Below are 15262 nucleotides of genomic sequence, written 5' to 3'. Positions count from 1 at the left end.
GAGACCTGGTTTCAATCCCTGGGTTGGGACGATGCCCTGGAGAAGAGAAAGGCTACCCACTCCAGTATTCTGGCCTGGAGAATTTCATGGCCTGTATAGTCAGTCCATGGGGTGGCAAACAGTCGGCACAACTGAGTGACTTTCACTTTCACTTTCATATGTATGTGTATAGATATATATTTCTATATACTTGAAACTAGTATATATGATATTGAATGGATGTTTATAAGGAGAGACTCTTGGACTGGCTCCAATAATATATAAAGAAACAAGTTAATAAAATATTTTAATATACTCTGCCATTTAGTATGCTAAACTGTGTCCTTAATCATCTTCTAAGGAAAAACACACAAATTTCTTAGATAGATTTTTCTTGCAATAGAGACATCCAACAAGACAGCTCTGAAATGTGTGATTAACTTGAAATAATAGTGGCCCTAGGGTTTCAGGCTTTTCTACTTCATAACATTTTGGGTCTGTTATTACCTTAGGTGAACCCAATTCCCCAGGAAAGAAGATGCTGAATTAATTCTTCTGTGACTTATGTCATCAATACAGCTAGGATAGAAATAAAACTATATTTCTCTACGCTTATGAGATTCTAGGTAGCTATTATTTAAACTTATTTCAGAAAAACTGCTCAATTTTTTATACCCTTATAATGCCTGTGGACGCTTAGAAATAAATCTTCCCATGGAGACAAATAAGACTAAACATGCGCATACACTTGCACACGGATGCACACACACACACACATTCAGTTACTGCCGGGAATTCAAGAGTACTGTTTTATTGGATTTTCCCTGATACAAGACATAACAAAATAAGAAGCTCCTTCAAAGTAAATGTTTTTTCCCTTACTGTCTTCAAGCACACCATGCAGAGGATGAACACTATTTGATCTATAAAAGTTTTCAGGACAGATTGCACATGCTATCTTCCTCAGTCTTAGGATTGCATCACATACTTTTTCAGAACATTTATATTTAAAAACAATCAAAATCCTGTATTTTTTTTCTTTGAGTAAAATAGCAACATAAATCTTTGTACCCTAACCCAAAATACATGTAAAAAACATTTTAATCTGGTTAATAATAATTGGATATAAAGATAAATTTAACTGGACTGTATTTTTGACTAAGTGACAAAATAACTTTTCTAAGCTATATCATTCTTCTAGGGTTCTTTAGATGCTGCCTTCTAAGTGGATGCTATTATGTAATATTTTCTTAATTTACTTTGGAGTTAAGCAAGCAGTTACCTAATTTTTCCTTTGTCCTTACTTTCTTTGGAATTTAATGAAATTTATTCAATAATTAAATTTCTGGTAGTGTTACAAAACAGATGTGCCTATGAAATAAATGCAAAATAATTGAAAGAGAAGAATTAAATTTAAACTTGCAAACATAAAAATCTGTGTTACTTGACTGTCCCAATAGTACTGGAAGAAAAAATTTGAAATAGTGAAACTAGGAAAAAATTAGAGCAGTAACAGAAAGAATGAATGATATATAATCAAGAGATTTCAATCCAGAACAACTTCCTAACCTGGCATTTCCCAATGAGAGTTATGTGAGTAACTAATACATATGATATACTGTTTTGTAATTTATTAATGAATGTTTCTCTAAGAGTTTTATGATGAAAGAAATTTGGGAAATTCTTCATGTTATATTCCTCTCTTATGAGTCATAGTGCATCTAAAGTTTCTGAGAAATTTCAAATTACTTGGAAAAAGGTAGATACTTTTTCTTATGGTAAAATATGCATATCATCAAATTTACCACTTTAAAGTGTACAATTTAGTGTCATTAAGTTCATTCATGATGTTATACAGTCATCAGCATGGTCAAGTTCCAGCTAATAGCTTTGCAATTGTTAACTTGACCATGAAACAGTTTCCTACTGGAATATCTTTTAATTTTGGTGTTTCCAGAGAATATATATGGAAATACTCATCTAATCTAGACCTTTCATTTTAAAAGTTAAAAATGTGATCTTGAGAGATTAAGTGCCTTGCTTAAGATCACACATGTAGTTAGGAGAGAGCCAGTATTTCATGCAGATTTAATTTTCAAGAAGTGCGTCTTTCCTATTTCAAAATATTTTCCCCTTGTTTCCATCTATGAGACCCGTCTGGATCTAACAATCCAGCCTACAGATAATACATTAAGATATACCCTAGAAGAATTCGGGGTTAAAACAACTATCTCTAATTTTTCAAAAAAGGTACATTACTTTTAAATGCTATGTTTTACTTGCTTTATAACTCTCTCACTGTGATTTACTTATGAGAACTTTCATTGTTAAGAACTCTTTTTAATTCACAGAATTCTGTTCGCAGGTCTTTTTAAGATTGTGGCTGATACAACTCCATACCTCACTATGGAAGAGATTACAAAAGCCAACCATATTAGACCAAGTAGACCGAATCATCCTTGCTTCTATCATCAGAAGGATATAAAACTAGAGAATCTCATCATAAAGAAAGGTGAGCGAATCATGCTCAACTCAGTGGAAGAGATCAATGGAGAAATAATGGTAAACTGTAGTGTGCTAAGGAATCCTCAAAATCACTCATTTACTTTGCCTTTGTCACAAGAAGGAGAGTTCTATGAGTGTGAAGATGAACATATTTATACCCTAAAGGAAATTATCCAATGGAAGATCCCCAAGAACAGAACACGAACTGTGATACTTACAGGTTTTTCAGCTAAGTGGGACTCAACAAATCCATTCCCTAGAGGCTTTTATGGCGCTGTGATTCTCAAGCCTGTTTATGAAATTCAAGCTGTGATGAAATGTAAGTATCTACTGAGAATGATGCTTTATGAGCAAGTTTGTAGGGTTTGGGAAAGAGGAAGATTTTAGTCTAAAGAATGAAACTCTGTCCCTACTTATCCATTAAGCCCATTGAGAGTTAGATTCTCATCTGTAAATAAGCAAGCCATGTATTTGTTTCAAGAATTAAATTCAATAATGCATTTAAATGAATATTTTAAATTGTGTAATGCTATCCAAATATACATCATGAGAAACACTGGGCTGGAAGAAGCACAAGCTGGAATCAAGATTGCCAGGAGAAATATCAGTAACCTCAGATATGCAGATGACACCACCCTTATGGCAGAAAGTGAAGACGAACTAAAAAGCTTCTCGTGAAAGAGGAGAGTGAAAAAGTTGGCTTAAAGCTCAACATTCAGAAAACTAAGATCATGGCATCCGGTCCCATCACTTCATGGGAAATAGATGGGGAAGCAGTGCAAACAGTGTCAGATTTTATTTTGGTGGGGCTCCAAAATCACTGCAGATGGTGATGGCAGCCATGAAATTAAAAGACGCTTACTTCTTGGAAGGAAAGTTATGACCAACCTAGATAGCATATTCAAAAGCAGAGACAACTTTGTTCACAAAGGTCTGTCTAGTCAAGGCTATGGTTTTTCCAGTGATCATGTATGGACGTGAGAGTTGGACTGTGAAGAAAGGTGAGTGCTGAAGAATGGATGCTTTTGAACTGTGGTGTTGGAGAAGACTCTTGAGAATCCCTTGGACTGCAAGGAGATCCAACCAGTCCATCCTAAAGGAGACCAGTCCTGGGTGTTCATTGAAAGAACTGATGCTGAGGCTGAAAGTCTGATACTTTGGCCACCTCATGCGAAGAGTTGACTCATTGGAAAAGACCCTGATGCTGGGAGGGATTGGGGGCAGGGGGAGAAGGGGACGACAGAGGATGAGATGGCTGGATGGCATCACCGACTCGATGGACGTGAGTTTGAGTGAACTCCGGGAGTTGGTGATGGACAGGGAGGCCTGGCGTGCTGCGATTTATGGGGTCACAAAGAGTCGGACACGACTGAGTGACTGAACTGAACTGATCCAAATGTAAAATGCTGTAATTGTCAGGTACAGACAGATTAAAATATTGATTTATTTTTATCACTGCCAGTTAAACACAGTAAAAAAAAAAAGAGTTACATTTTAGAACACAGCATAGTTGGTTAGAAATAAGCTTTCTTATATTGTTATTGTTGTTGTTGTTGTTCAGTCACTAAGTTGTGTCTGACTGTGACCCCGTGAACTGCAGCACACCAGGCTTCCCTGTCCCTCAATATCTCCCAGAGTTTTCCCAAACTCATGTCATGGAGTCAGTGATGCCTTCCAACCATCTCATTCTCTCTTGCCCCCTTCTCCTACCCTCAGTCTTTCCCAGCATCAGGGGCTTTTCCAATGAGTCAACTCTTCATATCAGTGACTAAAATATTGGAGCTTTAGCACCAGTCCTTCTAATGAATATTTAGGGTTGATTTCCTTTAGTATTGACTGCTTTGGCCTCCTGGCTGTCCAAGGGACCCTCAAGAGTCTTCTACAACACCACAGATCAAAAGCACCTATTCTTCGGTGCTCAGCTTTCTTTATAGTCCAACTCTCACATCCATACATGACTACTGGAAAAAGCATAGTGTTGACTGTATGAACCTTTGTTGGCAAAATGATGTCTCTGCTTTTTAATATGCTATCTAGGTTTGTCATAGCTTTCCTTCCAAGGAGCAAACATCTTTTAATTGCATGTCTGCAGTCACTGTGCACAGTGATTTTGGAACCCAAGAAAATAAAATCTGTCACTGTTCACACTTTTCCCCATCCGTGTGCCATGAAGTGATGGGATTGAATGCCATGATCTTAGTTTTTTGAATGTTGAGTTTTAAGCCAGCTTTTTCACTTTGCTCTTTCACCCTCATCAAGAGGTTCTTTAGCTCCTCTTCATTTTCTGCCTTTAGAGTGGTATCCTATGTATATCTGAGGTTGTTGGTATTTCTCCTGGCAATCTTGATTCTAGCTTGTGATTCATCCAGCTTCGCATTTTGCATTATGTACTCTGCATATAATTTTAAAAAGCAGGGTGACAATATACAGCCTTGATGTACTCTTTTCCCAATTTTGAACTAGTCCATTGTTCCATGAGCAGGTCTAACTGTTGCTTCTCATCTACATATAGGTTTCACAGGAGTCAGGTAAGGTGGTCTGGTATCCTCATCTCTTTAAGAATTTTCCAATTGTGGTCCACACAAAGACTTTATCATGGTCAATGAAGCAGAATAGATAATTTTTTGGAATTCTGTTGTTTTTTTATATGATCCAATGGATGTTGGCAATTTGATTTCTGGTTCCTCCACCTTTTCTAAATTCAGCTTATACATCTGGAAGTTCTCAGTTCACACACTGTTGAAGCCTAGTTTGAAGGATTTTGAGTGTTACCTTGCTAGCATGTGAAATGAGTGCAACTGTATGGTATTTTGAACATTCTTTGGCATTGCCTCTCTTTGGGATTGAAATGAAAACTGGCCTCTTCCAGTTCTGTGGCCACTGCTGAGTTTTCCAAATTTGCTGGCATATTGAGTGCAGCACTTTAACAGCATCATCTTTTAGGATTTTACATAGCTTTCTTGTATGGAGATGGTCAAAAGTGATAAGGATGCAAAGTTACCTTAATGTATCCCTTACTCTTATTTTATGAGAGCCTTTTTTCTTTTTTTTTAGCCATCCATTACTGCCTTACTGCCTTACTGCCATCCATAAATCTTCCTATCAGCTGAAAGTTCCTCTGACTTAAGGGAAAATAATGTGACAAATTAATTCACACAAAAGTGTGGGTTAAATATTGAAATATATTTGATAATGTTAGCTTTAGGTATACAGCATAGTGATTCAGTATTTTATAGATTATACCACCTTTAGAGTTATTACAAAATAAGGCTGTACTTCCTTGTACTGTACAATATATCTTTGTTGCTTACCTATTTTATATATAGTAATTTGTATATCTTAATCCCATATCCTTATCCTGCCACTCTCCTTTCTGTCTTCCCATGTGAATGTATTTTTGTATGTAACCTTAATAATATTTTTAAAATTGTGTTTTTTAACTTTTTATTTTATGTTGGAGCATAGCTGATTAATAATATTGTGGTAGTTTCAGATTGACAGCAAAAGGACTCAACTATATGTGTATGTGTGTGTGTGTGTATATATATATATATTCTCCAAACTCCTCTCCCATCCAGGCTGCCACAGAACATTGAGCAGAGTTCCCTGTGTTATACAGTAGGTCCTTGTTGGTTATCCATTTTAAATATAGCAGTGTGTATACATTTAGCCCAAACTCCATATCTATCCCTCCCCATGATCCTTTCCCCCTGGCAACTGTAAGTTCTCATTCACCAAGTCTGTGAGTCTGTTTTGTAAATAAATTCATTTGTATAATTTTTTTTTAGATTCTGCATATAAGGGATGTCATAAATACTTTTCCTTCTCTGTCTGACCTACTTCACTCAATGTGACAATCTCCAGGTCCATTCATATTGCTGCAAATGGCATAATCTTCCTAAGATTTTTGCATTTTAAAATAGGAATAGCTGTATAGAGCCTTGTAATCCTAAAGAAATTAACACCTTGACTTTTTAAGATTATGGCACATAGCAGGGCAAGTATGGAGCAAAGAGTTCTGTATTTTCAGTCAGAAGTCCTGGATTCTAACTCTTGTCAATAACTGGTCAATATGACAAAAAATTGAGATCACAGTAAACTTTAGACCTTACATTAGTGTTCTGGCAGCTTTCACAAAATGTAAAATCAAAATTGGTAATGGGATTTTCCTCAATTTTCATAAATAATGGGTAGCATTTTCTCATTTTAAAATTGGTTGTTTTTCTAAAACCATTGGCAGCTCCTATAATGCAGATGCAAATGAAGGTGAACCCAGAACCTAAATATATGAACAAGATAGCTACAATATTTAATGAATTTATGTTAGGTATCACAAAAGCCTTCACTGAGGAAATGACATGTAAACTGAGATCTGAAGGCTGACTAGGAGATGGGCAGGTAGAGAAAGAGAGGACAACGTTGGAGGAAGCAGATGCAGCTTACAGGAAAGGAGATAAGCAAGAGATTGTGGTTCTAGTGCAGCTGGCATGAGAAAAGAGAAGAGAAGGTAGGTTGAGACAGTCATCAAAACATGCAATGGAGGAGTAGAATCAGGCATGGTGGGTATTGAAATATATGGGTTAAATAAGGGATTAAATAGGGATTCAGATCAGATCAGATCAGATCAGTCACTCAGTCGTGTCCGATTCTTTGCGACCCCATGAATCGCAGCACGCCAGGCCTCCCTGTCCATCACCAACACCAGGAGTTCACACAGACTCACTTCCATCGAGTCAGTGATGCCATCCAGCCATCTCATCCTCTGTTGTCCCCTTCTCCTCCTACCCCCAATCCCTCCCAGCATCAGAGTCTTTTCCAATGAGTCAAGTCTTCGCATGAGGTGGCCAAAGTACTGGAGTTTCAGCTTTAGCATCATTCCTTCCAAAGAAATCCCAGGACTGATCTCCTTCAGAATGGACTGGTTGGAACTCCTTGCAGTCCAAGGGACTCTCAAGAGTCTTCTCCAACACCACAGTTCAAAAGCATCAATTCTTCAGCACTCAGCCTTCTTCACAGTCCAACTCTCACATCCATACATGACCACAGGAAAAACCATAGCCTTGACTAGATGGACCTTTGTTGGCAAAGTAATGTCTCTGCTTTTGAATATGCTATCTAGGTTGGTCATAACTTTCCTTCCAAGGAGTAAGTGTCTTTTAATTTCATGGCTGCAGTCACCATCTGCAGTGATTTTGGAGCCCAGAAAAATAAAGTCTGACACTGTTTCCACTGTTTCCCCATCTATTTCCCATGAAGTGGTGGGACCGGATGCCATGATCTTCGTTTTCTGAATGTTGAGCTTTAAGCCAACTTTTTCACTCTCCACTTTCACTTTCATCAAGGGGCTTTTGAGTTCCTCTTCACTTTCTGCCATAAGGGTGGTGTCATCTGCATATCTGAGGTTATTGATATTTCTCCCGGCAATCTTGATTCCAGTTTGTGTTTCTTCCAGTCCAGCGTTTCTCATGATGTACTCTGCATATAAGTTAAATAAGCAGGGTGACAATATACAGCCATGACGAACTCCTTTTCCTATTTGGAACCAATCTGTTGTTCCATGTCCAGTTCTAACTGTTGCTTCCTGATCTGCATACAAATTTCTCAAGAGGCAGATCAGGTGGTCTGGTATTCCCATCTCTTTCAGAATTTCCCACAGTTTATTGTGATCCACACGGTCACAGGCTTTGGCATAGTCAATAAAGCAGAAATAGATGTTTTTCTGGAACTCTCTTGCTTTTTCTATGATCCAGCGGATGTTGGCAATTTGATCTCTGGTTCCTCTGCCTTTTCTAAAACCAGCTTGAACATCAGGCAGTTACGGTTCACATATTGCTGAAGCCTGGCTTGGAGAATTTTGAGCATTACCTTACTAGAATGTGAGATGAGTGCAATTGTGTGGTAGTTTGAGCATTCTTTGGCATTGCCTTTCTTTGGGATTGGAATGAAAACTGACGTTTTCCAGTCCTGTGGCCACTGCTGAGTTCTCCAAATTTGCTGGCATATTGAGTGCAGCACTTTCACAGCATCATCTTTCAGGATTTGGAATAGCTCAACTCGAATTCCATCACCTCCACTAGCTTTGTTCGTAGTGATGCTTTCTAAGGCCCACTTGACTTCACATTCCAGGATGTCTGGCTCTAGGTTAGTGATCACACCATCGTGATTATCTGGGTTGTGAAGATCTTTTTTGTACAGTTCTTCTGTGTATTCTTGCCATCTCTTCTTAATATCTTCTGCTTCTGTTAGGTCCATACCATTTCTCTCCTTTATTGAGCCCATCTTTGCATGAAATGTTCCTTTGGTATCTCTGATTTTCTTGAAGAGATGCCTAGCCTTGCCCATTCTGTTGTTTTCCTCTATTTCTTTGCATTGATCGCTGAGGAAGGCTTTCTTATCTCTTCTTGCTATTCTTTGGAACTCTGCATTCAGATGTTTATATCTTTCCTTTTTTCCTTTGCTTTTCGCTTCTCTTCTTTTCACAGCTATTTGTAAGGCCTCCCCAGACAGCCATTTTGCTTTTTCGCTTTTCTTTTCTATGGGAATGGTCTTGATCCCTGTCTCCTGTACAATGTCACGAACCTCATTCCATATTTCATCAGGCACTCTATCTATCAGATCTAGGCCCTTAAATCTATTTCTCACTTCCACTGTATAATCATAAGGGATTTAGATTTAGGTCATACCTGAATGGTCTAGTGGTTTCTCCCTACTTTCTTCAATTTCAGTCTGAATTTGGCAATAAGGAGTTCATGGTCTGAGCCACAGTCAGCTCCTGGTCTTGTTTTTGCTGACTGTATAGAGCTTCTCCATCTTTGGCTGCAAAGAATATAATCAATCTGATTTCGGTGTTGACCATCTGGTGATGTCCATGTGTAGAGTCTTCTCTTGTGTTGTTGGAAGAGGATGTTTGTTATGAGCAGTGCATTTTCTTGGCAAAACTCTATTAGTCTTTGCCCTGCTTCATTCCGTATTCCAAGGCCAAATTTGCCTGTTACTCCAGGTGTTTCTTGACTTCCTACTTTTGCATTCCAGTCCCCTATAATGAAAAGGACATCTTTTTGGGTGTTAGTTCTAAAAGATCTTGTAGGTCTTCATGGAACCGTTCAACTTCAGCTTCTTCAGCATTACTGGTTGGGGCATAGACTTGGATTACTGTGATATTGAATGGTTTGCCTTGGAAACGAACAGAGATCATTCTGTCGTTTTTGAGATTGCATCCAAGTACTGCATTTTGGACTCTTTTGTTGACCATGATGGCCACTCCATTTCTTCTGAGGGATTCCTGCCTGCAGTAGTAGATATAATGGTCATATGAGTTAAATTCACCCATTCCAGTCCATTTCAGTTCACTGATTCCTAGAATGTCGACATTCACTCTTGCCATCTCTTGTTTGACCACTTCCAATTTGCCTTGATTCATGGACCTGATATTCCAGGTTCCTTGCAATATTGCTCTTTACAGCATCATACCTTGCTTCTATCACCAGTCACATCCACAGCTAGGTATTGTTTTTGCTTTGGTTCCATCCCTTCATTCTTTCTGGAGTTCTTTCTCCACTGATCTCCAGTAGCATATTGGACACCTACTGACCCGGGGAGTTTCTCTTTCAGTATCCTATCATTTTGCCTTTTCATACTGTTCACGGGGTTCTAAAGGCAAGAATACTGAAGTGGTTTGCCATTCCCTTCTCCAGTGGACCACATTCTGTCAGATCTCTCCACCATGACCCACTCGTCTTGGGTTGCCCCACAGACATGGCTTAGTTTCATTGAGTTAGACAAGGCTGTGGTCCTAGTGTGATTAGATTGACTAGTGATCTGTGAGTATGGTTGCAGTGTGTTTGCCCTCTGATGCCCTCTTGCAACACCTACCGTCTTACTTGGGTTTCTCTTACCTTGGGCATGGGGTATCTCTTCACGACTGCACCAGCAAAGCGCTGTCATTGCTCCTTACGTTGGACAAGGGGTATCTCCTCACCGCCGCCCTTCCTGACCTTCATGTGGGATAGCTCCTCTAGGCCCTCCTGCGCCCATGCAGCCTTTTGTCCAAAGGGCAAATTAAGAGATTTTCTAGCTGGATAAACAAGATAGAAGTGTAGTGAGGCTGCTTATTCTATGGCAGAGTACTAATATAGTGGTAACCTAAGAGGGACAGCTGTTCTTAATGGGTATTTCAGAACATTCAACCAGAGCTCAAGGTCTATTGGAAGTGGAAAGAAGTTAATCTCATTTCCAAGCTTCTGGCTTGATTTGCTGGCTGAATAGTGGTGCTGTTTAGTAAATATTAACATTGACAAAGAGCAAGGGATATTAACTGAATTGTTTAGATGGACTTAAATATGATTTCATACTAATAACTAAGGTCCCAGAAGAAATTGCCTTTGGATAAACTAAAATCCTTCCCACAAGGTTTTAATCCAATTTCTATTCTTTAATAATATTAAAATTGGATTTTGATTTTAATTATTCTGGATCTTTAATTTTTAGGGATTATTTTAAGCATTAGCTCTATTGTATAGAAATTTCAGGATTCTGGATTCTGTATGAGACTGTTTTATCTGTATACTGACTGCAGAGTATTGGATGCTGGGTGTTCAACACAAAAAGTCCAATTTTAAAAATTGTTATTATGGGCATTTTTCTTCTAAAGATAAAATGTAGACTTTAAATTTTATTTTCAATTTACTTTTAAAAATGTTATTGGAGTACAGTTGATTTATAATGTTATGCTAGTTTCACGTATACAGCAAAGTGAGTCAGTTATACATATATCCACTCTTTTTCAGACCATTTTCTATTAGAGTATTGAGTAGAGGTCCTTGTACTATACAGTAGGTCCTTATTAGTTATCTATTTTATATCTAGTTGTGTGTGTATGTCAATCTTGATCTTCCAATTTACCCCTCCTCCTTCTTACCCCTTAGTAACCGTAAGTTTGTTTTCTACGTCTGTAATTCTGTTTCTTTTTATACATAATTATTTAGACTGTTTTTTAATTAACTGTGGTCTTATTTTACATTATTATTATTATTTTTTATATTTAAGAGTTAAGCTTGCCTTGAAGTCATGGGTATGTGGTCTGCTAAGTTATTTTTCAATGGCTTTGAGTGTCCAGCATAGTTCAAACTCCTCTTGAATCCTTTTCTGAAGTGACAAGAAAAAGAATAGATCTGGGTTAGGAACAGGGAACCTTAGAGAAACCTTACAGCAAAAAGCAAAATGAAAAATATTGAGAACTATAGGAAGCTATGAAATTATTGATTTGTTGAAAAGAGAACATAGCAAGTAAATAGAGAAAAGAGAAATGTAAGATATTCTACTCCAGGTGCTAGTTTTTAACATTATTAACGGGAAAATTTAGACTTCACTAAAATAGAAAAGTATCCGAAAGTGTTTAAATGAAATATTTGTTTCTGGAAATTCTTGGTTGTATTTCCATTATAGGCCAAACCTCTCTAACTCTTACCATACATTTAATGATTTTTTTAAAAAACTAAATCTCTTTGGGAAAGAGATATAAATAACCACCTAAGACCTCTAACTACAGGTTTCATATAAGTCATAGCAAAATCAGTTTGTGCCTTTAACAAAAAGATAGAATTCATACTAGTATAACAGATGGAATGAATAATATTTCCAAATGAAAAATGGAAGCGGCCATTTAAAATTGCTTCAGAAAACTAGAAATCTTGATCGTTAAAACTTTTTAATGAAGTTATGTTTTGATGTATTGATTGATAGTTGTTTCTTTACTAGTGGAAATTTTACAAGTTATAAAGTTGCATTTTGCTTTAAGAGAAACCTTAGTGCCTTTCAAAATCTGGGGAAAGGTTTCCACTCAAATATATGATATATTAGTTCATTTATGAACACAGAGGGCTGAAATCATACAAGCAAAATGGTGTTATCAGAAAGACAGTATCTGAATATTGTATAATAGGTGACAGAAGAAAAAAATGAAGAAAAAAATGCCTCAACCTTTCAGTATTCTGAGACTTACTCTTTCTCTCATTTATTTAAAAAAATTCCATTTTTATCAAATCAGAAATATCACATAGTGGTAAAAAGACAAAGTTATCAGCAAACCCATATTCTTGATCATTCCCAAATTTCCCCTACATTCTGCAACTCTGAAGTAACTTCTTTAAATATTTTGCTCCTGCTTTCTTGTATTGCCATTCACATTTCCAAATAATATATGATATTGCTATTTTTCAAGCGATCAATTTTAGACATAAACTACTGACTTTCACTTGTGATCTGAAGATTTAATGGTCTTATATTCCTACTTTCTCTTCTCTTTCTCCTTTCTCTCAGTTTATGGTAAGTTATGGTTAAGTAGTTTCATTTCTGTGACAATTCATTGCTGAATCAGGTGGTAGATAATGACCATAATTCCACTTCTCTATAACTTTATTTTTTTATAATAATGACCTTACTATTTCATTGCTTAATTTTCCTCAGTCTTCTCCTAAGACTTGAAGTATGTTCCAACATCTTTGTTAAAAAAACAACAACAAACTATTCTCTACAATTTTCCAGAGCCCAAACTGTCAGGAGATCTACATCTTTTATTTTTAATCCTGCTGGAACTCTCCAACCTCACGCTCCAATCTGTATCTGTGGATCTCTAGAACTAATGCTTAGGTGCTTGGCTTAGGTTGGGATGCTATAATTAAAAAATACTGTAAACTGGGGGTTTATAAGCAACAGGCATTTGTTTCTTACAGTTCTGGAGGCTGAAAGTCTGAGATTAGGTTGCCAGCACAGTCGAATTCTGAAGAGGAACTCTTGCAGGTTGCATGCTGACAATATCCTCACACAGTTCAGAGCAGAGATGGAAAGGAAACTCTGGTGACATTTCTTTTATTTTCTTTTGGCTGCACCACATGGCATGTGGAACTTCCCCCACCAGGGATCGAATCCATGCCCCTTACAGTGGAAGCACAGAGTCTTTACCAGTGGACCCCTGTGGAAGTCTCCCTCTAGTGACTTTTGCAGCTTCGGTTGCTTGGTCATGTCTCTTTGCGACCCCATGGACTGTAGCCAGCCAGGCTCCTCTGTCCATGGTATTTTCTAGGCAAGTATACTGGAGTGGGTTACCATTTCCTCCTCCAGGGCATCTTCCCTACCCAGGGATCGAACCCGTGTCTCCTGCATATCCTGCATTGAAGGTGGGTTCTTTATCACTGCACCACCTAGGAAAACCCTCTGGTGACTTTCATAAGGCCTCTAATCTCATTTATGAGGGCTCCATGATTTTATCTATCCTTATGACTTTAATTCTAATCACCTCCCAAAGGTGCCGCCATCTGTATCCCTACATTGGGAGTCAGTTTCAACATATGAATACTGGGGGACACAAACATTTAGTCCATAACAGCGTTGTACTGGAACTTCCATTTAACACCATCCTGGCGGTTATCTTCAAATTGCTTCTGTGTTTACTAGCAATTTCTTAACTCAAATAACATTCTTTTCTGGTTTTCTTTAGTTTTGTGGAGCCCATACTCTACTTGTTTCCTAAGAAATGTGCTGCTGCTAAGTCGCTTCAGTCGTGTCTGACTCTGCGCGACCCCATAGACGGCAGCCCACCAGGCTCCCCTGTCCCTGGGATTCTCCAGGCAAGAACACTGGAGTGGGTTGCCATTTCCTTCTCCAATGCATGAAAATGAAAAGTGAAAGCGAAGTCGCTCAGTCGTGTCTGACCCTCAGCGACCCCATGGACTGCAGCCTTCCAGGCTCCTCCGTCCATGGGATTTTCCAGGCAAGAGTACTGGAGTGGAGTGCCATTGCCTTCTCCAAAGAAAGGTGCAGAGGATATTAATTAGTTGATTACAAGACCTGCTTGTTTGAAAATATCTTTATTTTACACTCAAATAAGATGGATAGTTTGATTATTTCTAGAATTCCCAGTTGAAAACTACTTCTCAGAATTTTGAAAGCTTTGCTCCCTTATCATCTACCTTCCAGTTTTGCCTTTGAGAGATTATCCATAGTGTTCAGAAACTGCACAGCAGTGGACTTTGTGGTAGGTCTGTTCTTTCATTGTGAGGGAAGTTTTCAAGTTGGAAATTCAAGTGCTTCATTTCTGGGATAAATTCTCTGGTAATTGCCTTTCAACTATTTTTTCTATTGTTTCATTCTGTAACTTCTAATCTCATGTTGAAGCTCCCATACCGATGTAGAACTATTTTCTTTGTGTTTTTTGTCTTTGGTTTACCTTCAGGGAACATTTCTTAACTACATTTCCAACTGTTTTAATGAATTTTTAATCTCAGCTGTCATATTTTTAATTTCTAAGAGTTATTTCTTACATCATTTTTTAACTGTTACCATATTCTTGTTTTAAGGACGCAATATCTTATCTCACTGAGAAAATACTATTTCTTAAAGTTTTCTGCATTTCCTTGCATTTTATCTGCCTCTTCCAGTCTTTTCTTAGTTTTAGTCTGTCATTCTTTTTTTTTTTCCTAGTCTGTCATTCTTGTTAAGTGTTTTTTCTCAAATGCTTAGTAATTATTTGCCATTTGTTCCTATTTGCATGTGAGATAAAAATTTAATTTAATTTACAAGTGAGGTACTGTTTATATACAAGCTCTTTGCTTTGAATTTAAAGTTTAAATTTTTTTGGCTTTTTCTTTGGAGAATTCCTTAAATTCAGATCCTGTGAGTCTTTCCTCCAGGACTTGTTCAGTTTCATCTGAAAAGAATGTTCTTGATACCGTGTGGGGCTTATGAAACTATTGTAATTGAGTGGGGTAGTTGCTGAGGGTTT

At 37.7% G+C, this 15262-nt stretch overlaps 1 protein-coding gene across 3 annotated transcripts in view; it reads left to right on the top strand.

Moving 5' to 3' along the window:
* THEMIS (thymocyte selection associated) overlaps positions 1-15262 on the top strand; it is a 199426-nt gene that overhangs the window by 60105 nt on the left and 124059 nt on the right. For 2 of the 3 annotated variants that reach the window (XM_070796142.1, XM_019967407.2), the window contains exon 3: positions 2345-2803. In XM_070796142.1, the coding sequence (XP_070652243.1) occupies positions 2345-2803 (459 nt within the window). The remainder of the gene's footprint in view (positions 1-2344; positions 2804-15262) is intronic. The other variant, XM_070796143.1, reaches the window with a different exon arrangement.

This window comes from Bos indicus, chromosome 9 (assembly GCF_029378745.1).
Source record: "Bos indicus isolate NIAB-ARS_2022 breed Sahiwal x Tharparkar chromosome 9, NIAB-ARS_B.indTharparkar_mat_pri_1.0, whole genome shotgun sequence".
NCBI lineage: Eukaryota > Metazoa > Chordata > Mammalia > Artiodactyla > Bovidae > Bos > Bos indicus.
The sequence above is the reverse complement of the archived record's forward strand: the minus strand, read 5'-3'. Positions and strand labels throughout refer to the sequence as shown.